The sequence below is a fragment of the Phocoena phocoena genome, chromosome 8 (genome assembly GCF_963924675.1).
Source record: "Phocoena phocoena chromosome 8, mPhoPho1.1, whole genome shotgun sequence".
NCBI classification, from domain to species: domain Eukaryota; kingdom Metazoa; phylum Chordata; class Mammalia; order Artiodactyla; family Phocoenidae; genus Phocoena; species Phocoena phocoena.
Window position 1 is genome coordinate 58,617,734 of NC_089226.1, and position 27,712 is coordinate 58,645,445.

The following is a 27,712-nucleotide window of genomic DNA, read 5'->3' on the forward strand; positions in this document are numbered from 1 at the left end:
ATTTGTTAGGTGCAGAATTCAATATATGATCACTAGATCAGTTTTGTTAATCAAGTGGTTCAAATATTATGTGTTTTTATCAAATTTTTGTCTATTTTGTTATTGAGAGAGGTATTTTAAAATTTCCCATGGTGATTGTGGCTCTGTATATGTATCCTTGTAGTTTTTCCATTTTTAACTTATAGGTTTTTGAGACTTTTTTTCTGGCCACACCGCATGGCATGCAGGATCTTAGTTCCCCAACCAGGGATCGAACCCGTGCCCCCTGCAGTGGAAGCGCAGATTCTTAGCCACTGGACGTCCAGGGAAGTCCCTGGAATTGTTATTGTGTTCTTGGTGACTTCAACCTTTTCTCGTCATCAAGTGTTCCACTATTTCTAGTAATGCTTTTTGCCGTAAAGTTTACTTTGCGGAGCACAGGCTCCGGACACGCAGGCTTAGCGGCCATGGCTCACGGGCCTAGCCGCTCCGCGGCATGTGGGATCTTCCCGGACCCGGGCACGAACCCATATCCCCTGCATCGGCAGGCGGACTCTCAACCACTGCGCCACCAGGGAAGCCCAAAGTTTACTTTGATGTTAGTATAGGTATACCATCTTTCTTTTGGCTAATGTTTTCATAGTATTTATATTTTTCTATCCTTTTTAATTAATTTATTTATTTTGGCTGCCCTGCCCGGCATATGGGGATCTTTGTTCCCTGACCTACCCGTGTCTCCTGCATTGGCAGGCAGATTCTTAACCACTGCGCCACCAGGGAAGTCCCTCTATCTTTTTACTTTCAACATTTTTGTATTCTTATGTTTCAGATGTGGCTTAGTAGTCATCTAGTTAAGTTTTGTGTTTGTCCAGTCTGATAATTGTTTTTAAAATTGGAACATTAGTACATTTACATTTAATATAATTATATATTTGGATTTAAAATAAATCTACCATCTTCTCAATGTGCTTTCTTTTTGTCCTGAGTGTTTCTTTTTCTCTTCTTGTGTTATTTGAATTTGCAGTCTTTTAAAAAAGTATTCCATATTCTTTATTAATTGGGAAGTTATACAATTTTCTTTTCTTTTTCTTTTTGTGATTAGCCCAGAAGTTGTGGCATGCAGCCATGACTTACAAAAGTTTACAGGTAATTGATTCCTTTACCCTTCTGGGCAGTGCAGGGACCTTGGCAGTCTAATTCTTACCATTCTTCCTTCTGACTTGACTTACTATGTGTACTTCAAGTGTGTGTGTGTGTGTAAAACCCCATAAGATGTTATTATTTCAGACAGTGATTATTTAGATTTTATTTTTACAAGGAAAACTTTTTATTGAAGTGTAACATATAGAAAAGCATACGAATCTTAAGTGTACAGCTTGAATGAGAAAAATTGCTAGTTATATTGACCTGAATATTCCCATCGTTACAAAATTATTTCTTACATTAATTAGTAAATTTGGCCTTCTGGTTCTAAAACCTCAGTTCACTGAGTTTTATCATAAGTGTGCCCTTGTGAGCTATATCTACTTTCATTTTTCCAAGAATGCAGACTCTGGACAACCTTAGTGAATACTGTCTACTTGATGGTTTCTTTCATTGATTATTTCATTTAGTGCTAGACAGGGACCAACATTGAGTGTAGCCATGAACAAGATAGATGAGGTTCCTATTCTACAGCTTATCATTTGTAAGTTGGGAGAGGTAAACTAGTAAATAAATGCACAAACAAGATAATATGAGTTAAGTTCCTTATATTGCCATTTTTTCCTTATTTTTCCCTGTAAGAATTGGATCATGCTTTTCTACACTTAGACTTAAAAAGTTTTTGAGTAAAGTTAATGCTGGAAAAGCTAGTCTTATGCTAGTACTTATTTTGAACTTCCCACTGAACTGTTCTTTGAGGGTACAGATTATTTCCAAGTCATCTTTTTAAAAACATTTTTTTTATTGAAGTATAGTTGATTTGTGTTAGTTTCTGGTGTATAGCAAAATGATTCAGTTATATATATGTATGCATGTATATATGTATATATATTCTTTTCCATATGGTTTATTACAGGATATTGAATATAGTTCCCTGTGCTATACAATAGGAGCTACTTACTTATTTCTTTACGATTGCATTGGGTGTTTGTTGCTGCACGCGGGCTTACTCTAGTTGGGGTGAGCGGGGGCTGCTCTTTATTGCTGTGTGTGGGCTTCTCGTTGCGGAGCAGGGGCTCTAGGCGTGCAGGCTTGAGTAGTTGTGGCTTGCAGGCTCAGTAGTTGTGGCTTGTGGGCTCTAGAACACAGGCTCAGTATTTGTGGTGCATGGGCTTAGTTGCTTCGCGGCGTGTGGGATCTTCCTGGACCATGTCCCCTGCATTGGTAGGCGGATTCTTAACCACTGTGCCACCAGGGAAGTCCCTAGGACCTTTTTGTTTATTTTATATATAGTAATTTGTATCTGCTAATCCCAAACTCCTAATTTATCCCTCCCCCAGCCCCTGTTCCCCTTTGATAACCATAAGCTTGTCTTCTAAGTCTGTGAGTCTGTTTCTGTTTTGTAAATAAGTTCATTTGTATCATATTTTAGATTCAACATATAAGTGATATCATTTGGTATTTGTCTTTCTCTTTCTGACTTACTTCACTTACTTAGTATGATAGGTCCATCCATGTTGCTGTAAATGGCATTATTTCATTCTTTTTGATGACTGAGTAGTATTCCATTGTGTATATATACCACATCTTCTTTATCCATTCATCTGTTGATGGACATTTAGGTTGCTTCCATGTCTTGACTAGTGCTGCAATGAACATTGGGATGCATGTATCATTTTTAATTAGTCCAACTCGTCACTTTATCCTTAAGATACATTCATAGATGAATGTTAACTTTGTTGTAGGAATAAAATAAAAGCCCTGCTGCTATCTAAAATACTTCTAGAAATACAATCTTAGGCTGAAAGTATTTTATTTTATTTTTTTGTCACCCTGCATGCCTTGCGGGAATCTCAGTTCCCTGAACAGGGATTGAACCTGGGCCATGGCAGTGAAAGCCTGGAATCCTAACCACTAGGCCACCAGGGAGCTTGGCTGAAAGTAGTTTTGAGAGGTAATTTAGTTTTTCTCTCCTCCAGGCAGAACCACATCTGATACTGAATCTATAAGTTCATAATGTAACCAGGAAAGAAAAGTTCCACAAAACTGGTTTACATGAGCAAAATCTCAGGCTCCAAGGAACCTGTTATGCTTGAAGAATAACCAATAGCTTTCCATCATTGTCAGATGGTATTTGTGTTTGGCAAGGTTAGGAGATGAGACTAGAAAGGCTCAGCTCAAGTTTGAATGCCTGCTAAGGATCTTTAGCTTATGGAGACTGGGGAGCCTTGGAATGTTTATAAATTGTTGAAACATACCTCTGGCAGTATAGAGGATGGACACTTTGTTTGCACAGTGCTTTATTCTCTCGTTCATCCTCTTTCAGTGGTTGTAAACTCCTTTGTGTTCAAGGCCTTACTTACATTTGTTTTTCATTCTCATCCTCCAACCTCCTTGTTTCCTAGCACTTGGAGGTTTTGGTATGAAGTGAGAAATAGTAGCCATCCAAGCATTAATATATTTGTTTATGTTTTATTCATCTTTGATAAGCGTAGCCAGTGGGTCATTACCTTTATGTGAATATCTTTTCTGTCTTCACGTTTTGTGTAGTCAAATATTTTTTGTTTTTACTTTGGATGTCTCCATTTCATCATCCTGGAAACTCATATCATAGGTCTGATGCCTTTAACATAAATATTATTATAAAGAAATAAAGCATATTTATTAAAAAACAGCTTTTGAGCCATAGATGTGAAATTACTTATTCAGCAAATATTTTATACAACCAAATTCATTCTCCCCATTTTTGAATGTAATTGTACAAGTGTAGTTGTAGTTCTCTTCTTTTTTTTTTTAATCGTCTTTATTGGAGTATGATTGCTTTACAATGGTGTGTTAGTTTCTGCTTTATAACAAAGTGAATCAGTTCTACATATACATATATCCCCATATCTTCTCCCTCTTGCATCTCCCTTCCATCCTCCGTTTCCCACTCCTCTAGGTAGTCACAAAGCACCGGGCTGATCTCCTGTGCTATGTGGCTGCTTCCCACTAGCTATCTGTTTTACATTTGGTAGTGTATATATGTCCATGTCACTCTCACTTCTCCCAGCTTACCCTTCCCCCTCCAGGTGTCATCAAGTCCATTCTCTACGTCTGCTTCTTTATTTCTGTCCTACCCCTAGGTTCCTCAGAACCTTTTTTTTTTTTTTAGATTCCATATATATGTGTTAGCATATGGTATTTGTTTTTCTCTTTCTGACTTACTTCACTCTGTATGACAGAATCTAGGTCCATCCACCTCACTACAAATAACTCAATTTCATTTCTTTTTATGGCTGAGTAATATTCCATTTCTTCCTTTTTTTTAAGCTTTAGGAAAAATGAAATCTTTACTCAATTTAGGTCTTTAGAGAAAGGCTATTAGCTTTATGGAGCTTCAGTGTTGTTGACTAGGTTCGCTACATTGGAGTAGTGTTAGCTTGGTTTAATTGATTTTCTGTTTTGCTGTAGAATTGCATCACCTAGATGAGACATCTTGGCTGTGATATTGCAGTGAGTTTTGCTTGCAGCTGAGCTTTTTTGCTATGGTCCCTAGGTACCTTTTTCAGGTGTCTTCATTACCATGATGGACTACAGATAGTGTTGTTTTTGTGTGTTTGCTTGTTGTGTTTTTATGCTTAACTTCTAACTAAAACCATAGCATCTGATTTAAGGTACTGTTATTATCATAGCACATTAATCTTTTATAATGGCTTATTTTTGTGGGGAAAAATTAGAATATATAAATATCTTATTGTCTGTTTCAGTATTATCTGACCAATATAACTGACCAAATTATGAAGCAGTTCATAAATGTTCATTTATGTAGGTTGTAGAATAATTGAGACTTCTCCTTTTATGCAAACATTAGTCTTATAATCTTTGAATCCTAAGTATTCTTGAAGAGTATATTATGTGAGGAATTACTTTACCACTTACAGAAGTTATCTCTTAAATTAGTATACCTTGGTCTTCTAGAAGCCCAATAATTAGTTCCTCTAATCTTTAATAATCAGCCCCTTTTTAAGTTATCTTTGGTGCTCCAGTATTAAAATTATTATACAGGGCTTCCCTGGTGGCGCAGTGGTTGAGAGTCTGCCTGCCGATGCAGGAGACACGGGTTTGTGCCCCCGTCCGGGAGGATCCCACATGCCGCGGAGCGGCTGGGCCCCTGAGCCATGGCTGCTGAGCCTGCGCGTCTGGAGCCTGTGCTCCGCAACGGGAGAGGCCACAACAGTGAGAGGCCCGCATACCGAAAAAAAAAAGATAAAATTATTATACATAGTAAAATTTACCATTTTAACTTATTTCTGTGTGTACAGTTCAGTGGCATTAAGTATTTCACATTGTACAGTAATCACCACAATGGATTTTATTTATCTATCTATTTATTTATTTATTTATGGCTGTGTTGGGTCTTCGTTGATGTGCGCGGGCTTTCTCTACTTGTGGTGAGCGGGGGTTACTCTTCATTGTGGTGCGCAGGCTTCTCATTGCAGTGGCTTCTGTTGTTGTGGAGCATGGGCTCTAGGCGTCCCTTTCATTGGCAGGAGGATTCATAACCACTGAGTCACCAGGGAAATCCATGATAGATTTTTAATAACAGCTTTATTGAGATGAAATCATACATCAAACAGCCCTTTTTTCCATGGAATCTGAGGGAGCTCTCGCAGATTTTGATTTCCCACTCTAGGACTCGTATCTAGATCACCATGGTGACTGAACAGAGGTTGATGAGAGCTATTAGAGTTTTTTAATTTGTGGACCAGAAGTGATGAAACTCCAGTCGGATGTTGCTATATCGATTCCAAAAGACCATCAGGTTCTAATCAAAGTCCAAGCGTGTAGTGTAAACCCAATGGACACACAAATTCACTCTGGTACCTATAGTAGAAAACCACTTCCACCTTATACTCCTGGATTAGATGTGGCTGAGATAACAGAAGCTATTGGAGAAAGTGTATCTGCTTTCAAGAAAGGTGACAGAGTTTTCACTACCAGCATGATCTCTGGGGGCTACGCGGAGTATGCTCTGGCAGCCAATTACCCTGTTTACACACTGCCGGAAAAACTGGACTTTAAACAAGGAGCTGCCATCAGTATTCCGTATTTTACTGCTTATTGAGCTCTGCTCCACAGTGCCTATGTGAAAGCTGGAGAAAGTGTTCTGGTTCATGGAGCTAGTGGAGGAGTTGGGATAGCAGCATGCCAGACTGCTAGAGCTTATGGCTTAAAAGTTTTGGGCACAGCTGGTACTGAGGAAGGACAAAACACTGTTTTGCAAAATGGGGCCCACGAAGTGTTTAATCACAAAGAAACTGATTATATTGATAAAATTAAGAAATCTTTTGGTGAAAAGGAGTTGATGTGATTATTGAAATGTTAGCTAATGTAAATCTTAGCAATGATTTGAATCTTTGTCACATGGAGGATGAGTAATAGTTGTTGGCAGCAGAGGTCCTGTTGAAATAAACCCACGGGAGACATCATGGCAAAGGAATCTAGCATAATAGGAGTTGCTCTCTATATATCCACCAAGGAGGAATTTCAGCAGTTTGCAGCAGCCCTTAAAGCCGGAATGGAAATTGGTTGGTTGAGACCAGTATTAGGTCCTCAGATTCCATTGGAGAAGGTGGCCCATGAAGATGATATTCAAAGCAGTGGGGCTACTGGAAAAATAATTCTTCTCTTAAAATGATTAATCATTTCATAGATTTCCTATGGAGTTAGAGGTCTCTTACCTCAGTTTTATGTATACTACATTTGCTTTAATTAGTATTCATTTGATTCAGTGAGTTTCTTATATTTAAAAAAAGATTTATAAGGGCTTCCCTGGTGGCGCAGCGGTTGAGAGTCCGCCTGCCGATGCAGGGGACACGGGTTCGTGCCCCGGTCTGGGAAGATCCCACATGCTGCGGAGCGGCTGGGCCCGTGAGCCATGGCCGCTGAGCCTGTGCGTCCGGAGCCTGTGCTCCGCAACGCGAGAGACCACAACAGTGAGAGGCCCGCATACCACAAAAAAAAAAAAAGAAAAAGAAAAAGATTTATCTTTAGAGCTCATAGACATTGGAGTGCAATTTATTTTATAGCTGGCAATAAAGAATATTGCCTTCTACCTCTCATCAAGGAATTATTATAGTAGGAAATAGAATGTTAGTGGTCACTTGGCATTGGAGTATATTACAGAAATTCCTGATACTTGATCATTAAGTCCATACTTTGACTCAAACATGCTAATTCAAAATAAGACTGGTTGATTTCCAAGCCTACTTCTTATAAAGGTTCTTTAGTCTCTGATTAGCCGAGAACTATATTGGACTTTGAAGATTTTCTGGACTAAACGAGACCCCATTTCCAAACTAGTCTCATCTAGATCTATAAGTCTCTCAGAAGAGCAAGATAAACAATGTCTAGATAAATTTGTTAGTTTTCCAGTATTTCCCAATGTATTAATGACATTCACTAGTTTAAAGATTGATTACCAATGATCCATATATTCTGAGGACAGCAGCCTTATCTTTGGTATAATATGATACTAGGTACAATTTCCAAATAGATACTTATTGATTGATTAAACTTCAAAGTAGATTTAGAATTATCTGTTTATATGATGAGGATCATATATTTTTATTTAAATTTATAAACAAAATTAACACATTAAGAATGATCTGCTTTTGTTATAACATGGTAACTGCAATAAATTCTAGAGGAAATTAAAAAATTTTTTAAATAATCATATACAATTCACTCATTTAAAGTGTACAATTCAGTAGTTTTTAGTATATTCACAGAGTTGTGCAACCATCACCAGTATCACTGATGAACAGAGAGAGATGCAAAAATCCTCAACAAAATACTAGCAAAAGAAATCCAACAATGTATTAAAAGGATCATAACCATGATCAAGTGTGATTTATCCTAGGGATGCAAGGATTTTTCAGTATCCGCAAATCAATCAGTGTGATTCACCACATCAACAAATTGAAGAATATAAGCCATATGATCATCTCAATAGATGCAGAAAAGACTTTTGACAAAATTCCACACCGATTTATGATAAAAATCTCCAGAAAGTGGGTATAGAGAGAACATACCTCAACATAATAAAGGCCATGTATGACAGATCTACAACTGACATCATTCTCAACGGTGAAAAGCTGAAAGCATTTCCTCTAAGATCAGGAACAAGACAAGGATGTCCACTCTCTGCCACTTTTATTCAACATAGTTTTGGAAGTCCCAGCCACAGCAGTCAGAGAAGAAAAAATAAAGGGAATCCAAATTGGAAAAGAAGTAAAACTGTCACTTTTTGCAGATGACATGATACTATAGATGCTAAAGATGCTACTAGGAAACTACTAGAGCTCATCAGTGAATTTGGTAAAGTTGCAGGATACAAAATAAATTCATAGAAATCTATTGCATTTCTATACACTAACAACGAAAGATCAGAAAGAGAAATTAAAGGAAAAAATCCCATTTACCATTACATCAAAGAGAATAAAATACCTAGGAATAAACCTACCTAAGGAGGAAAAAGACCTGCACTCCGAAAACTATAAAATGCTGATGAAAGAAATCAAAGACAACACAAACGGTTGGAGAGATATACCATGTTCTTGGATTGGAAGAATCAGTATTGTCAAAATGACAGTACCACCCAAGGCAATCTACAGATTCATTGCAATCCCTATCAAAGTACCAATGGCATTTTTCACAGAACTAGAACAAAAAAATCTTAAAATTCGTATGGCAACACAAAAGACACTGAATAGCCAAAGCAATCTTGAGAAAGAAAAACGGAACTGGAGGAATCAGGCTCCTGACTTCAGACTATACTACAAAGCTACAGTCCTCAAAACAGTATGGTACTTGCACAAAAATACAACTGTAGATCAATGGAACAGTATAGAAAGCCCAGAAATAAACCCATGAACCTGTGGTCAATTAATCTATGACAAAGGAGGCAAGACTATACAATGGAGAAAAGACAGTCTCTTCAGTGAATGGTGCTGGGAAAACTGGACAGCTACAGGTAAAAAAAAAATGAAATTAAAACTTTTTTAACACCATAATAAACTCAAAATGGATTAAAGACCTAAGTGAAAGACCAGATACTATAAAATTCTTAGAGGAAAATATAGGCAGAACACTGTTTGACATAAATTGCAGCAATATCTTTTTCGATCCATCTCCTAGAGTAATGGAAATAAAAACAAACAAATAGGACCTAATTAAACTCAAAAGCTTTTGCACAGCAAACTATAAACAAAACAAAAAGGCAACCCAGAGAATGGAAGAACATATTTGCAAACAATGCATCCTGACTGACAAGGGATTAATCTCCAAAATTTACAAACAGCTCATATGGCTAAATATCAAAAAAACAATCCAATCAAAAAATGGGCATAAGGGCTTCCCTGGTGGTGCAGTGGTTGAGAGTCCACCTGCCAATGCAGGGGACACGGGTTCGTGCCCAGGTCCGGGAGGATCCCACATGACGCAGAGCGGCTGGGCCCGTGAGCCATGGCTGCTGAGCCTGCGTGTCCGGAGCCTGTGTTCCACGGCGGGAGAGGCCACAACAGTGAGAGGCCCGCGTACCGCAAAAAAAAAAAAAAAAGGCATAAGACCTAAATAGACATTTCTCCAATTAAGACATACAGATGGCCAAGAGGTACATGAAAAGATGCTCAACATCGCTAATTATTAGAGAAATGCAAATCAAAACTACACTGAGGGACTTCCCTCGTGGTGCAGTGGTTAAGAATCCACCAGCCAATGCAGGGGACACAGATTCAATCCCTGGTCCGGGAAGATCCCACAGGCCACAGAGCAACTAAGCCTGTGCGCCACAACTACTGAGCCCATGTGCCACAACTGTTGAAGCCCACCCACTCTAGTGCCCGCGTGCCACAACTACTGAGCCTGCGTGCTACAACTGCTGAAGCCCACGTGCCTAGAGCCTGTGATCCACAGCAAGAGAAGCCACTGCAATGAGAAGCCCGTGCACCGCAACAAAAAGTAGCCCGTGCTTGCTGCAACTAGGGAAAGCCTGCACACAGCAACGAAGACCCAACACAGCCAAAAAAAAAAAAAAAAAGATTTTTTTTTTTTGAATAACCCTAGATACCTACTTTTTATCGTCTGAAAAAGAGTTGAGTATCAGTTCAGCAAAGGTGTTGTTTGCTTAGTGTGATGTGACAAGCAGTGTCAAACTCTGATGATGTGGACTAAACAGGACAATTATAGAGCTTATGATCAGGGAAAACAAGCATTAAGCAAATCATTATAAGTTTACATACCATTTTACAGAAGGTTTTGGGGTAAACAACAATAAATTTACAAGGATCCCATATTGAGGAATCATATTTAAAATGTTTAATAATGAAAATTTAATCTTTTGAATAAAAACCGTTTCAACAGGGCTTCCCTGGTGGTGCAGTGGTTGAGAGTCCGCCTGCTGATGCAGGGGACACGGGTTCGTGCCCCAGTCTGGGAAGATCCCACATGCTGTGGAGCGGCTGGGCCCATGAGCCATGGCCGCTGAGCCTGCGCATCCGGAGCCTGTGCTCCGCAATGGGAAAGGCCACAACAGTGAGAGGCCCGTGTACCGCAAAAAAAAAAAAAAGAAAAAGAAAAAAACCGTTTCAACAAACAAGCTATTTTGCATTTCTTCACTATATATTTTATTTATAATGAAGCTCCTTTGCTTTTCTCCACCACTGTTTCCCCCACCACTATTTTGCCTTTTATCTCTTCAGATTTTTAGATTTACTTTTTAATAGATTCTGTCCAGTGTTAAATAATGTAGTATGTGTATTGTTCCTGACTTTACTATGATTGGTTCTAGGGTTTTGCCTTTAAGTACATAGGTATTCTTATATATAAAAAATATTTTGGAAAAACATATACCAAAGTTTTGTGGGTTTTTTTGTTTTGTTTTGTTTATAGAAGCTTTATTCATAATTGCCAAAACTTAGAAGCAACCAAGGTGGCCTTCAATATGTGAATGGATAAATTATGGTACACCCAAACAATGGAGTATTCAGCATTAAATGTGGGCAATCCAGCCATGAAAAAACATGAAAGAATTTTATATACATTTCCTGTTGTGAAAGAAGTCAATCTGAAAAGGCTACTGTATGATTCCAAATGTATGACATTCTGTAAAGAGGCAAAGCTATGCCGACAGGAAGATCAGTGGTCTGGAGCTGGGGGGAGAAAGTATTAAATAGGTGGAGCACAGAACATTTTTATAGCGCAGTGAAACTATTTTGTATGACACTAAAATGATGAGTATGTCATTATACATTGGTCAAAACCCATAGAGTGTACAACACAAAGAATGAACCCTAATATAAACTATGGGCTTTGGGTGACAATGATTGGTCGATGTAGGTTCAACAACTGTGCCTCTCGGGTGCAGGATGTTGATAGTAGAGGAAATGGGGTGGGGAGGAGGGGTGGTATTTGAGAATTCTGTACTTTCTGCTCAATTTTTCTGAAAGCTTAAAACTGCTAAAAAAACAAAAATCTATTAACTAAAATAAAACCAAATTACGTTCTATATAGCTAGTACTTGAAGCAGCAGTAACAGTCATTTTTTGGTAAACCTCAGTATAGAATCCAGACATTCCCATCTGTACTTAAGGCATCAGTCAACATTGAGGATGGCGAGGACAGAGCATAGCAATCATTGGGATGCAAGTCACTTTAACTGTGGGCTCTCCATCATTTATCTCTTTTTTTTTTTTCATGATTACTAGTAAGGAGTTTGAATCATAATCAAAGACTTCCCAACAAACAAAAGTCCAGGACTAGATGGCTTCACTGGTGTATTCTAACAAACATTTTTTTATATTGAGGTAAAATTGGTATATAATGTTATGTTACAGGTGTACAACATAGTAATTTGATATTTGTATACACTACAAAACTGATACAAGTCTAGGTACCATCATTACCATACAATTACCCCCCTTCACACATTTCATCCACACCCCACCCCTTCCCCTCCACTAACCATTTATTTTGTATTAAGACATGGCCCATCTAAAAGCAATGATGTTGGTATGTCCAAACCAGGTTTCTTCCTCTTCCCCATTGCAATTAATCTTTTCATAATTTTCTAATTCCTCTTAGCACATTCAGGACATAACATATTATCTTCTAGGTCTGGGGATGGGAAAGTGCAGGCAGGTAACATGAAGAGAGAGATCATCCCCCTGGGAGTGTTAGGCACCCAGGTCTGACCTGCATGGAACTGCAGGCGAACCCAACCTTCTGTGTCTGCCAGGAGTGGTCTGCCATGGACCACACACCACCGGACACCGGAAGCTTGCGGCAGAAAGGACTCAACAGAGGTAGGCAGGGGACGTGAATTTACAGCCTTAGGTTGAACAGCTCTTGCAGCAATTCTTGACCATGCTGCCAACATGGCTGCCTGAGCTGAAGTTATCACTTCAACCATGTTAGTCCTTTCCTCATTCTCACTCATCTTCCTTTTCTGAACACTTGCTGTCTTGGTCACCGTCTTGTGTTTCCCTGGACATGACTGCAATCTGGCCTCCCGTGATGATTCAGGAATATACTGATCTTTTTCAGGATAAGCATATTTCTGGAGTCTCAGATAAACCTCTCTTTTCTGACCATCGGTACTCAAATTAAGTTGTTGGCACCATTTCCGCAAAGTGTCCCGACTCACGTTGTTGGAGGCAATATGGTTGGCAAGGGATAAATAGGTTTACTACAACTAGATTTGGGGCAAGCTTTGAACTGTTCATCTGTTTGAGGAGGATGAACTTGATCATCTGGACTCAGTGACTCCACTTTGACTTCTGAAGTTGAAGAAACACTTGGTTCCGTTAGATGGTCTTCAACAATTTCCTCATTAACTGGCATCAATGTAAGAACCATATTTTCTTCACCTAAGACCTCTTCAAAGAAATTCTTCTCACAATTTGGGTGTGCCATTCCAAGGAACTCTCAGAGAAAGGCAGAGCCGGCAATGTTAAGGATATCTGCAATTTAATCCTCTTAACCTCTATACCAAAGTTTTAATGTTAGTTATGTATAGGTGGTAGGATATATGTAATTTTCACTTTGTTCTTGGTCTTTTCTGTGTTGCCCGCTTTATAACATGCATTTTGCTCTTTTATATAAAAAGGGGACATTTTTCAAAACAAAGTAAAAACTGTATGTACTATTTACTAATGAAGAAATGTGTAGGTCTACTCATTGCTCCAAAAAGAGACTTCTTCCCAAACATCAGTTTGCTTTTGACCAGGGTCTAGGGAAACTAGCTTTAGCTGTTCAACCTGCTATTTTAGATTCTTTAAAATAAGATGTTTGGGAGTAGGTGATTTTATGGGATTCTTCCTTCTTTGGCTCAGTTTTTTCCTCAGGTTTTCATATAGCACATGGATGGAGAACATTTTAAGAGGCCGGGATCAGGTCTCTAAAAATCAAAAGTTGAAATCAAAAGTTACTTAAATTCATACAAAAATATGAGTGACTAGTTATTGTTTTTTTTCCTCCCCAAAGTATTTACATTTGGGAGAGCATTTGAGATATTTATTTGCTCAGTTCTTTTCTAATTGATATAATTTCTTGTATCATTTAGTATTTATTGAATCTATGCCAAGCTACTGGAGATATAGGAAAATTAGATATGGTTCTTGCCCTTGAACACTGTGCCCATTGGTAAGGATATTGGCAGTATACCACTATTTTTTACCTAGTGGCACTTTCATGTGGATTAACTTAAAAATACCAATACAAAGTAGTATTATGAATCTTTGGGATTGCCCTGCCAAAGAATAGAGATCTGATCCTGAAATGAATTTCAAAACAATTTTCCATGTCATTTCATTCTTACTCTTAAACAGTCAAGTTCTTGCAGCCCTCATACCCCTCCTAGAACTCTTCATATTTAGTTTTTATGCTTCCCGAGATTAAGCTTTGATTCACTGAATGAAGTTGCCCTGACCCTTATATTCCCCAGGTTACTGTCTAGGAAGTTAACTATAATTTCGTTCCAGTGTAATCCTAGTTCCTTTTGTTAGGGCTCAAGTAAATATCTGCTTGCCTTTTGTGAATTAGAGATGTCAGCATAACTGATTGTTTTCCTCCATCTTTTCTCTTCATTTTCCTCACCTCTTAACTAAATAAATATTCTTTTACCTGTGCTCTCAGTTTGAGAGATTATCTTTTGTTTGTTTGTTTGGTTTTTTTTTTTTATAAGGAGGAGGAGAGGAAAAGGAAGGGGGTGGGGAAGAAGAACTTATTTAGTTGTTTTGGCTGGGCTGAGTCTTAGTTGCGGCACATGGGATCTTCGTTGCAGCAAGTTTAGTTGCAGCATGTGGGCTTATTAGTTGCGGCCTGTGGGCTTCTTAGTTGCGGCATGCATGTGGGATCTAGTTCCCCAACCAGGGATCAAACCCAGGCCCCCTGCATTGGGAGCGCGGAGTCTTACCCACTGGACCACCAGGAAAGTCCCGAGATTATCTGTTATTAAAGAAAGACATTTCAACAAACTCAGGCCTGTATGGTTTTTTTCTGTTTTTTTTTAGTGGTTATGTAAGTATTCTCTTTTTATTTGTCACATAGGCCTGTATGTTTGTAAATTATTGTTAGTTGAACCATTGCAGATATCTCCCAATGAATTGAATCGCAGTTCTCTGTAAAAAAATTGCTTGAGAACCCAATTTAATGTGTTAACTGAATCAATCTTTTTTTTCCTTTTCATTTCAGTTGGAAAGACATCACTGATTACCAGATTCATGTATGACAGTTTTGACAACACCTATCAGGTATTTTGTTTATGCCAACCTACTAGTTGTCTCTTATGTGTTACAGGTCCTTTTAAAAATTCATTTATTTACATTCAGACATGGATATAAAAGCATTTTCTGTAATCTGTAAAATTCTCTATAAATACAAAGTATAACTGATGATGCTCATAGTCCTCAACTTTTTCATTTGATTTCTTTAGCTTCTCTTCCAAAATCTATTGAAAGATTATTGCTAATACCATCTGGGATAGAAGTAAGAGTGATTATAGCTATTCTCTTGGAGAGATTTCCTCCAAGTCTAGGATTCTGTGACATTTTCATCTATACTTGAAGTCAAGAATAAGTGAGTACTATAATTAGAAATCATTAACAGAAGGAGATTTGGGAAGTTCACACATATATGGAAAATTAAATAACTCATTCATAAATAACCAGTGGGTCAAAGACAATCACAAGGGAAATTAGAAAATACTTCGAGATAAATTTTTTTAAAAACCCACAGCATATCAAAACTTATGGGATACAGCTAAAGCAGTGTTATAAGGAAAAGAATAGATACATTAAATCAGTAATTTAATCTTCTATCCTAAGAAGCTAGAAAAAGAAAAGTAAACCTAAAGCAAGCAGAAGTAAAAACTACTTTAAAATGTAGGTTTTATTATTCAGGTGTGGTGATGCCAACAGATCAGGAGATGATTGCCATTGTAAAGATAGTTTACTATACACAAATCTCAAGAGGAAGGGACACTCCAGGCCATATGAGGGGGGCACATGGAAGAAGTACTGGTATTGGTCAGGAGGTGAAGGGGGGATGGGCAGGAAATGTAGGCACTAGCCTTTATTGTGATTTCTGTGGGAAGGATGGGTAAGACCAGGTAAGGAAATATAGGATTGCCTACTTTGAGTAATTTCAGTGGTCTCTGGGCTGTAGGGGCTGTTCCTAGTTGTCTGCTACTTGGCCCTAGGGTGATTAGGGCAGGGGAGTAATGACCCTGAGTGTGATAGAGGAGGTGGTTGGGGTATGGGTTTGGATTGGTTGGTTTTCATATTAAAGGCCCTCCATAGGCAAGTTTTGCTTCTCTAGGAATTGGCAAACCCTGGGATGGCCAGTCCCTCCAGTATAAGGAAGGCCCCAGGTGTCAGGACAACAAAAATACAGAAAATAAAGACGTGCTTAATTCAGAAGCTGTTAAAGATTAGAGTAGAAATATATGGAAGAGAGAACAGAAAAACAAGAAATTCAGTGAAACCAAAAGTGGTTCTTAGAGAAGATCAGCAAAATTGACAAACCTAAAGGTAGACTAATCAAGAAAAAAGAAGGCTCAAACTATTAAAATCAGGAGTGAAGGAGAAGACCTTACAGAAATAAACAGGATTATAAGAGAATACTGTGAATAGTTATATGCCAACAAATTAGATAACCTAGATGAAGTGGATAAATTCCAAGAAAGATACAAACTACCGAAACTAACTCAAGAAGAAATAGAAAATTTAAATATACCTATAACAAGTAGATAGAGTTATCAATCAAAAAACTTCTTACAAAGAAAATCCCAGGACTAGATGGCTTCACTGGTCAATTCTATGAAATATTTAAAGAACAACACTAATACTTCATAAACTTCCAAAAACAGAAGAAGAAGAAATACTTCCCAACTTATCCCATGAGGTCAGTATGACTCTCATACCCAAACCAGGCAAAGACATCAAAAATAAAACTACAGACTAATATCCTTTATGAATATAAACACAATAGTCCTCAGCAAAATACTACCGAACTGAATCTGGTAACTTGTAAAAAGGTTCTATACCATTTACCAAGTAGGATTGGTAGGTTAGTACCAAGATTGCAAGGTTGGTTTAACATACAGAAAGTGATGTAATACGCTATATGAATAGAATAAAGGACAAAATCAGGGGAATTCCCTGGCAGTCCAGTGGTTAGGGCTCCACACTCTCACTGCTGAGGGCCCGGGTTCAATCCCTGGTCGGGGAACTAATATCCTACAAGCCACGCAGTGCGGCCAAAAAGAAAAAAAAAAGCCACGCAGTGTGGACAAAATCACACGATTATTTCAACAGACACAGAAAAAGCATTTGACAAAATCCAGTAGCCTTTCATGATAAAAACACTTGGCAAATTAGGAATACAAGGGAACTTTCTAAATGTGATAAGGGGTATCTCTATGAAAGACCCACAGCTAACATCAGACGTAATGTTTAAAGGCTGAATGCGTTCTCTTTAAGAACAAGACAAGGATGTCTGCTCTCAGTTGCATATGTATCTAAGTTATATGTGTGTATGTATCTTAGTTTAAAATGCTTAATTGTGAAACGAAAATCAAAGAAAAAGCTAAAACGAATAAATTAGTAATCTTCATACCAGGTACTTTCACTGAGGCCCTAAGCACATTATAAATCTTTTTCTGTATTAACTTTTTTGCTGCACAGCCTGTGGGATCTTAGTTCCCCAACCAGGGGTCAAACTCACGCCCCCTGCAGTGGAAGCGCAGAGTCCTAACCACTGGACCACCAGGAGAGTCCCTGTATCAACTTTTTGAAATATTCTTATTAAAATAAAGTTTTTAAAAATCCCTTTTAATTGAAGTATTTTACATCTGTATTACTGTGTAGTTAGTATAAAAACTTGATTTCAATTATTTGTCTTAGGAGTATATCAAATGTTGATCTGATTAAAGGAATGGTTAATTTCCATAGTAATTAACTGCCTCTGTCTCAATTATTAAACCATTTTTTATTTTTCAGAAAGCTTTTAGGGTAAATATAAAATCTGAATCCTGTCCCTTTTTTAGTATGTATTTTCCCATATTTGAAATATTTATTTTATTTCAGGGATATGCCTTCTGGTTTGAACACTAAGAAAACTGAAAAACTTGGGCATTTGTTTTCTAGGAAAAAGTTTGTCCAAATTTGTACAATTTGTCCAAAACCATCCAACTACTAAATGGTAGAACTAAGATGTAAACAAAGGTTTTTCTAATTGATCTTTGACAAAGGAGCAAAGGCAGTACAATGGAGCAAAGATAGTCTCTTCAACAAATTGTGCTGGGACAGCTGGTCATCCGCATGCAAATGAATGTAGATACAGAGGTTATTCTCAGAATGGACCTAAACACAGACCTAAATGTAAAACTCTGTAATAAGCTACTAGAAGGTAACATTGGAGAGAACCTAGATGATCTTGCATATGGCAGTGACTTTTTAGATACAATACCAAAGGCATGATCCATAAAAGAAGCAGTTGATAAGCTGGACTTCATTAAAATTAGAAACTTCTGCTCTGCCAAAGACAGTGTTAAGAGAATGAGAAGACAAGCCATAGATTTGCAAAAGGCACACATGACAAAAGACTTATCTAAAATATTCAGTGGGATCTTATAATCGATAGTAGTAAAGAATTATTAATTCCTTAACATTTTGATAAATTTTGACAGATATGTACACCTATGAAGCTACTACTACAATCAAGATTAAGAACATTTCCATCTCACCCCCAAAGGAATTTGTTTCTAATTAAGCCTTTTATTAAAACCCATAACGATCATGAAACAGGAATGACTAAAAGATAAACATGACATTTGAGGAAAGTCACTTCTTAAAAGCCAATGAATATGTATAGTATAAATTTTATTATATTCTTTTGAATATTTCAGAAATGGTTTAGTCACATCTTAAGACACTATAAAAAGAGCAAGTTTAGAAATGAAAAAATAGTACAGTTAGCAAGAGTACTTCGGGTTTTTTTGGACCCGTTTATATTGGATATCCTCAATTTTCTAGGTCCCTGCAACTCTACAGCTTATAGCTTCATCTAGATGACCTCTTGCATACCATATTTTGATTCTGAGCAATGCTTCTCTCTCTCTTCAGCAGAGAAACTATAAATACCAGTCTTAGGGACTGAAGAAAGTATTGATGTCATTGAGCCATATGTAGAAAATTCCTGAGAGTGTTGAGCTCATATCTTTGGGAGTGGAACCAAATACCATACGCTAAAAAATTTGAACTAGAGTCAGAGTCTTAGGCTAAAGAATTATGAGCTAGAGCCTGTAGTTGGAGTTCTCTGAGTATTTCTGAAGTATTTCATTTTACCCAAGTTCTCTGTGAAATTAAGGAGATATTTCCAGCACACCTAAAGTGCTGTTGCTACTTATGCAGTAAGACTATTGCTGCTGTTCATTCAGACATTTATAAGGGCAGTGATGTTGATGGGGTGAGGTTGCATAGAATTTGAGATAGGGAAAGATTTTGATTCTTTGTGAAGAAGTTGTTGCTAGTGAAGCCAAAATATCATTGTACTTTGGCATTAATAGGAGATACTGATTTACAATGTAAACTACAAGTTTTTTTAAGAATTAGGTACAGTCCGAGGTATTATCTTAGTTTAGCTCTAACAGGAAAATTTGGATAATGTAGCACCCCACATCCTTACCTAGGGAAATCAGCTTGACAGCATATCAAATATTAACTTGATATATGAAGAATTGACCATATGTCGTTAGCTGCAGACTTAGTTATCAGGTGAAGAGTTGTTCAGTGGATTATTTGAAGATTCCCTACCTCTACCTCCACCATACACACAAGAGAAAGACTTCTGAAATGAATAATTGAAGAGCTAGTCTCATAGCTAGAAATGTATTATTGAGCCATATGTAATATATATCTGAAACTTAGTGAAGTTTTATTTCACAAAAATAAATTTTATATAATTCATAATTCATGCCCTATTTATGATTCCTTTGCACTGAATTAATTTCATTTGAAAAAGACTAAACTGGTTGGCCAGAAGAGTCCTTAATTGACCATATTTTGGTCATTATTTCAAAGTAAAGCAAAAAATCTAAGTTATCTGGGAAACTTATTTCTAGTTAGAGAGTCTGGAAGCGTTTCTCTTAAGTTGCTCTAGCATTCACTTCTTTTTCTTTTACCAATTGTAAACCAACAGATTTTTCTGACAGTTTCAAGTGTATCAGTTTGAACCATATTACATTGCTATTTTTATCATTCAAAAATGGTATAATATTGGCCATTTTATATAGTTCAGCTTAATGTAAATAAGCTCGAGAAAGATTCCCACAGTTGGAGTAGTTTAATTCTTTTATTTGAGGAAGATTATATTGCTCAGAGTAACCTTAGAGATTACTTTGAATTTAGAGAATTTCTTATTCCAAAGGCTGTTACAAATCAACAGTTAAGTTCAGGACAGCATAGATAAAACAGTGAGTTTTATTTATTTATTTTAAAAATTTTATTTACTTTTGGCTGCATTGGGTCTTCGTTGCTGCGCGCAAGCTTTCTCTAGTTGTGGCGAGCTGGGGCTACTCTTTGTTGTGGTGTACGGGCTTCTTATTGCTGTGGCTTCTGTTGTTGCGGAGCATGGGCTCTAGGCGTGCAGGCTTCAGTAGTTGTGGCACGTGGGCTTAGTAGTTGTGGCTCGCAGGTTCAGTAGTTGTGGTGCAAGTAAGCTGTGGGCTTAGTTGCTCTGTGGCATGTGGGAACTTCCCGGACCAGGGATCCAACCTGTGTCCCCTGCATTGGCAGGCGGATTCTTAACCACTGCACCACCAGAGAAGTCCAAACAGTGGGTTTTAGACACTCTAATGAACTTGTCCAGAAAGATGATGGTGGTGAATAAATATATCCTTAATCTCTTTAAGTTAAAGCTCTAGATTATTCTATACAGAATTCTAGATTATCAGTAGAAACAAAATCCTTAACTAGATGGACTGTTTTGCTGATTCTGTGTTTGATTTGTCTTTTTATTTTTGTTTAATTTTTAATGACTTTTTCTTTTCCAGAAGTATTGTCATTTTATTTGGGGTGGGGGTGAGGTTCTTTTTTTTCATTGTGGTAAGAACACTTACATGAGATTTTACCTTCTTATTAGATTTTTAAGTGTATACAATACAGTATTGTCATCTATATGCACAATGCTGTGCAGCAGATCTCTAGAACGTGTTCACCTTGCAGAACTAAAATTTTATGTCCATTTTAATGACTCATTTTTAAAATTCACAGACTCTACCTAGTTTCTGTCCTAATCGACAGAAATATAATATGGCACAAAGGTATCTAGGGGGAAAATGTATATACATATATTTTTTCCCACATATGTAAACATTTTTAAGTGGGATTCCCTTCTAAACTGGGTTCTGTATCAGCATCTTCTTTCTGGGGTCGTTTTCCTTTCCTCATTCTTTTTATTTATCTCTGTTACTCAATTTTAAATTCTTTTAACTTCCCCACTCTTTTCTTCCTTTGGTCATTGCCTCTTTCAACTCATTATTTCTCTATTTTCTCTTGCTAGAGAAGGCAGCAACCAGGCAACAGAGCTTTATGTGTGTTTGGACCACAGAAGGAAATTGATTATCATTGCTTCATACAGAAGAAAACGTGTTTTCCTTACCTAGTTAGTTTTGTATTGGAAAAATCATGTCCCATGTGGAAAATCATAATGTTTATGGATCTCTGGCTTCTGTGGCATCAGGACAGGTGACAAACCACTATTTATGGAGTCAGACAGAATAGTAGCTTACAGCTGAATCTTTTATAAAATAGCTGTTGGGGTAAATAAGCACCATTCTAAGTGGAGAGCATCCAAATAAAATAGCTAAACAAGTAAAAGTTAGTTATCTTGGCTCCAGTATATTTGGATAAACCATTATTCAATCTTGAATTGTGAGCTCCTTTTATAAGTACTCAGTTTAATTTGTTTTTTTTACAAAGCAGACCCCTACCCCCTCAAAACCAGTGAATTAGTTAACATTTAAGATAATATGAAGTTGTAAATTAAGATACATGGGAGAATTTTCTCTTTGGTTTCTTCTGCAGTTATTGCCTTTTGCACTTTTTTAAGGAGATGAGCAAGAAGCAGCACTAATGTCTCATCCATCTTTTATGAAAATTTGAATTAGTTCCTCATCAGTAGCATTCAAGATGCTGGAAAAGCTGATAACGATTAGTTTCCCAGCCACCTCCTTTCTTTTCTTCCTGCTGTTGGCTTAATTCTTACAGCTGATCGACTTCTATGCTGTAGTAGCTCAGCTTGGAATAAAATTAACTAAAAAGAAGAGTAACAACAGGATGTTTTCCAGGTTAATCTTGATCTTTATGAGTTCAGTGGTATAACTGATGCCCCAAAACTAGGATAGTACAGTGCAAGGAGGGGACTGTTGTACATTTTATCATAAAGTTTAACTTAGTACTAATTGTAAAAACATTTATGTCTTGACTGTGAGATCTGAAAATGCTTGTTTCTACTTATAGCCATTAAAAATTATTTTGGGCTGTTTGTTATAAACACAAAATAACATTGATAAGTGACATGAGAATTTTTTTTCATGTAAAAGAAGTCTAAAGGTAGTGTGTTTCAGCACTTGTGTGGCAGCTCCATGGTCATCCAGGACCAAGACTCCTTCTAACTTTCTTTTTAACCTGATCTAATATATGACTTCCATATTGAAATTTGCCTCATGGTTACTGAATGGTTCCTGGAGTTCCAGCCTTGGTAGCCACAGTTCAGGAAGAAAGACGGAGGAAAGGGGGGAAAAACAAGAACGTACCTCCCAACTGAGTTAACCCCATTTATTTAAAGTTCAAAGAAGACTGGAAAATGTAATTTTTTTCATGGGAAAAGTATGGTTTTAAGTAAATGTTTGATTGTGTTAGTAAGGAGGAAGGGGTAGATGGATATTTGTGTAGGTAGTTAACTACCTCTGCCACACTGTCTGAGCAAATGAGGTTCTACTGGTGAGATTTCTTAAATGCAGCTGTGCCACTCCTGTACACTCCTGAGGTTTGTCAATTAGATGCTCTTGCATAGTAATTCAAGTTTATAAGCCCATTGTCCCACCCTATGGCAGATATAATTTTCAGATTGAATGTCATAAGGTAGAATTAGTACTTAGGTTGTGTATTAGTCACATAGTTTGGGATAAAGGAGGAAGCATCTTCTTCTGTTGTTGTTGTTTGTTTTAAAATACAAGTCCGTGTGAAATGGAAATCAACAAAACTACTCAAAAAAAATAAAGGAGACCTAATTAAATGGAGAGACATCCCAGGTAAATAAATCAGAAAACTTAACATTGTTAAGATGTCAGTACCAACCACCCAAAGCAACCTACAAATTCAGTGCAATCCCTATCAAAATTCCTACTGCCATTTTTGTAGAAATGAAAGACCTGATCCTAATTCACCAAGATATTAATAGCTAAGGTATTATTGAAAAAGAAAAATAAAGTTGGAGGACTCACACTTCCCAATTTCAAAATTTCCTACAAAGCTACAGTAATTAAAACATTGTGGTAATGGCATAAGGGTAGACATACAGACCAATGGAATAGGATTGAGAACCTATAAATAAATATATATATCTCTTGACAATTGATTTTCAGTAGAGGCACCAGGCCCAACCTACAGAATAGGGGGAAATATTTGAAAGTTACATATCTGATAAAGATTTAATATCCAGAATATATAAAGAACTCCTACAAATCAATAACAAAATGACAAACTCAATTTAAAGATAGGCAAAGGACTGAATAGACATTTCTCCAGAGAGGATATACAAATGACCAATAAGCACCTGAAAGCATGAAAAGATGTTTAGCATCATTAGTCATTAGAAAAATGCAAATCAAAACGACAGTAACATTTCACTTCACACCCACTAGGATGGCTATTTATATAGAAAAGGGAAAAATAGGAATATATCACTAGTGGGACTTTAAAATAGCACAGCTGCTGCAGAAACTTTCCTCACAAAGTTAAGTAGAATTACCATATGGCCCAGCAATTTTACTCCTAGGTATATACCAAAAAGAATTGAAAACAGGAACTCATAGTAGCCAGAAGTGTCCATCAATAGATGAATGGATAAACAAATTGTCATATATCCATACATTGTAATTTGGTATTGCTTAATGGGTACAAAGTTTCTGTTTGGGGTGGTGAAAAAGTTTTGTAAATAGTGTTGACAGTTGTACAGTTGTGAATGTAATTAATGCCATTAAATTATACACCTAAAATAGTTAAAATGTCAAATTTTATGACAATTTAAAAATAAAACCTATCTTTTTTTTTTTTTTAAGAAAGTTGTTTTTTTTTTAATATTTATTTATTTGGCTGTGCCAGGTCTTTTTTTTTTTTTTTGCGGTACGCAGGCCTCTCACTGTTGTGGCCTCTCCCGTTGCGGAGCACAGGCTCCAGATGCACAGGCTCAGTGGCCATGGCTCGTGGGCCCAGCCACTCCGTGGCATGTGGGATCTTCCCAGACCGTGGCACGAACCCGTATCCCCTGCATCAGCAGGCGGACTCTAAACCACTGCGCCACCAGGGAAGCCCAGAGTTGGACTTTTAATTCCCAACTCCACAGCAGAAGCTTTGTGTCTTTAGACAAGTTATTTAACTTCTCCAAACCCCAATATTGTTATGTATAAAATGAGAAAAATAATGATGCTACTAGCTACTTGTAGAGACGTATTAGCCTTAGAGATGATCATGTAAAGGGCTTAAAAGAATCTCTAATACACAGCAAGTGCTCAGTAGGTAGAAGCCATTATCACTGAAAATTTTGTTCATTTTTATTTGACTATGATATGTTTATATGTTTATTCATTATTTCTTCCACAATCATAATTCCCACTTGAACCCTAAACTGCTGACTGCCATTTAAACTATTACTATTTTTAACTTCTTTGTTTTGTTTTGTTTTGTTTTACAGGCAACAATTGGTATTGACTTTTTATCAAAAACAATGTACTTAGAGGATCGAACAGTGAGTAATGTTTTCAGTGTGCGATTTTCTGCAACACTCAGGATAGAAAATTATGATCAAAACTATAATCTATGTTTGTCACCATAAGAAGTACTTAGCAAAGTTGCCAAAGTTAGTTTACAGGCCTTGAGAAAAACTATTATAGAGTGAGTAGTACTTAGCACTTTGAGTTTTTTATCCCCAAGTAGAATCCAAAGGGGAGAGAAAGCTGTTATTTGTAAAACTCTGATGGCCCTAGACTTGTTAAACAAAATTTTGTCTTGATTTGGAAAATTATAACAAATAGCATTGAGATAAGAATATTTTCAAGAAGGAATTAGAGCTGCTAAAGACCTTTTGAATACCACTCTTGAGGCATTCAAAAAGATTTCATTTGAATATCACAGTTTGTGAACTTCAAGGTTTTATTTGTCAGAATATGATATGTACCAAAGTGACTATGAATAGAAAAAAGTAATGTGCATTTACTTGTTAGATTTTTGTCTTCCATCTTTTGGAATACTCCTTTTAAGTGCAATATAAATCCTGTATTCTAGCCTGCTATCCCTTGAAGAGATTTCTGTCACCTAAACAGTGACTCTCTTAAATGCATTATTTTGGGATCTATACCCAAAAAAGTTATCTCTAATGCTATTTCTTATAAGTTTGTGAGTTTTTTCTTTTGTATGTTCTCTTTTATGTTTTAACATATAGCATTCTATTTCTTAAAATTTGAAAACAGAAACTGCTTTATGATGGTAAGAGAACTTAATGCTTGTTTTCAGGCTTTTCTTCCTGGAATGTAGATGTGAAAAAGTAAGAAAGTAAAGATATTTTTACGTAGGGTTGCAAAAAGATATTTGTCCTTTTTGCTAGATTATATACAGTGTTCTAGGAAGAAATGTGTGGGAGAAGCATAAGCACAGTAATCAGAGATCCAATTTCAAAGTGTTCTGAATCCAATAGAGAAAAGAGACATTTTATTTTAGTTTCAGAGAGGCTTGCAGAAAAGGGGATGTTGACAATGATCACTGACATTTACCTTTGTTTTTCCCTTTTATGTTCACTATTTGAACATCAGCAGTCTACTTTTGCTCTCCGGAACGCATAGGATTCAAAGAGAGGTTACAGGGAGGGGGAAAAAAAGGAAGCTGTACTTCTGATTCTGTGCAATCTTTCATATTGCCATTTTTTTTGAGTTATGTACCTTCAGAGCAAGCCAAATTTAAATATTATTCCCTTTTGAAAAAGGAAAGGAGTTTTGTGTAGTTTTCATTCCTCACATCCCTGTAACCTTTTGCATGAGTTTCCTTTTTACCTCCTTGCCACCCTCCTCCCTTTAAAAATATTATTTCTTTTTAGTATGAATTTGGTTTTTTTTTTGTTTTTTGTTTTTTGTTTTTTGTTTTTTCCCATCCCACAGATCAGGCTGCAGCTATGGGATACTGCGGGTCAGGAACGTTTCCGTAGCCTCATTCCCAGTTACATCCGTGATTCTGCTGCAGCCGTAGTAGTTTACGATATCACAAGTAGGTATTTTGCAACGGGTTGACCTTTCTTATTTTTCTTGCTTGTTTGACTGATTTTATTGTTAGGTACGATTGCAATTATGGGACACAGCAGGTCAAGAGCGGTTCAGGAGCTTGATTCCTAGCTACATTCGTGACTCCACTGTGGCAGTTGTTGTTTATGATATCACAAGTGAGTGGGGGGGGGTTATGCATTTCTAATCTTTCAACCTTTAGCTTAGTTGCATGCGTGTTCTTGTCTTGTGCTTGTTTTCTATACTGGCATGTAAAAATGAGTTTTATCATAGCAAACCTTATCACGGGCCAGCTAGGTCAGAGTATTTGCTTTGGTGTTTGTACCAATATGCCTTATTTCTACTGTGCCAGGTTTTTTTGCCCTGTAATTTTTCCTTTAGATCTAATTATGAATCCTCTCCAAGGCTTTCTTAGTATCCTATTATCCCTACACCATAATTATGGTTGGAAGAATGTCTCCTTTTTTATTTAACTTGATCTCAGATTTCTCTAAAATAAAATAATCTGCATTTAAGTCTCTTGCCAAGTTCTCCAGATCCTTCAAGGCTTCTGTTGAGACTGTTAAAAGCTTCCGCTAGCCAACTTTTCTCTGCTTTCCCCTTCCAGCCATCCTCTCTCTATAGAGGAAGGCAGAGAAAACATAATATGCAGTTTTCTATTAATCATTTTCATTTGAATGAAATCTGGATTCTCTGACTTATTTACTTGGTTGCTAACGAATTATACTTTCATTTCTCTCCAAGAAAAAAATTTAAATGGGAGACTAAAAAAAGTAATGGTCTTCCTTTTTCTTTTCCTTCAAGACTGACTAATAGTGCCTTTGGCTTTTTAAGTGACTGTAAATTTTGAATGGAGCATTGGTGACTGACAGGGAAATGCTATCTGATTAAAATTGTCTTTGTGAATCAGTTTATGATATATTAGGCAATATTAAGCATCATTCCATATAGTGCTCCATAATTTATAGGAAGACCAGGATAGTACCACATCTTGGACTTATTTAAAAACATCTTATATAAACAAGCTACCGATTTGAGCTAGTAATATTATTAGTATACATTTTTGCATATTTGCTCAACTAGAAATCATATCTACTTAACAATAATTGCAATGGCAGAATTATAAGAGGTTTGCATTCAGAGACTTTTTTTTTTTGGTTAGGTGCCAAATGCAGTCTTTCTTTTCTTGAAGCTTTTCTTTGGGTTGCTACTTGTTTTAAAAATGTATGTTCATTATTGTGCATTCACAAGTTTTGCAGCTTTAAAATGTTTGTGCTTACTTTAACCAAATCAAGTAAAACCTGGTGTATTTTTCTTTGAAATTTGTGCACATGCCATTAAAATATTAGCAAGTTGTTTTCTTTAGCTGCTGTAAGATGTATTGAAGTACTCTACTTAGAATCCAGGGCTAGAAAAGATGGATTTTGTTATAAGTGATTCTGGTACATTAAACTAATAAGCTTCAAGTTAAAGTGATCACAAACTGAATAAGCAATG

The 27,712-nt window shown here is 36.9% G+C and overlaps 1 protein-coding gene and 2 pseudogenes across 2 annotated transcripts in view; 2 read left to right on the top strand and 1 right to left on the bottom strand.

The window, feature by feature from the left end:
• Positions 1-27,712, top strand: part of RAB6A (RAB6A, member RAS oncogene family) — a 71,873-nt gene that overhangs the window by 20,960 nt on the left and 23,201 nt on the right. Inside the window, exons 2-4 of one of the 2 annotated variants that reach the window (XM_065881420.1) lie at positions 14,857-14,915; positions 24,640-24,693; positions 26,096-26,201. In XM_065881420.1, the coding sequence (XP_065737492.1) occupies positions 14,857-14,915; positions 24,640-24,693; positions 26,096-26,201 (219 nt within the window). The remainder of the gene's footprint in view (positions 1-14,856; positions 14,916-24,639; positions 24,694-26,095; positions 26,202-27,712) is intronic. The other variant, XM_065881422.1, reaches the window with a different exon arrangement.
• Positions 5,817-6,802, top strand: LOC136126774 (zeta-crystallin pseudogene; annotated as a pseudogene).
• On the bottom strand, positions 12,131-13,077 carry LOC136127607 (developmental pluripotency-associated protein 2 pseudogene; annotated as a pseudogene).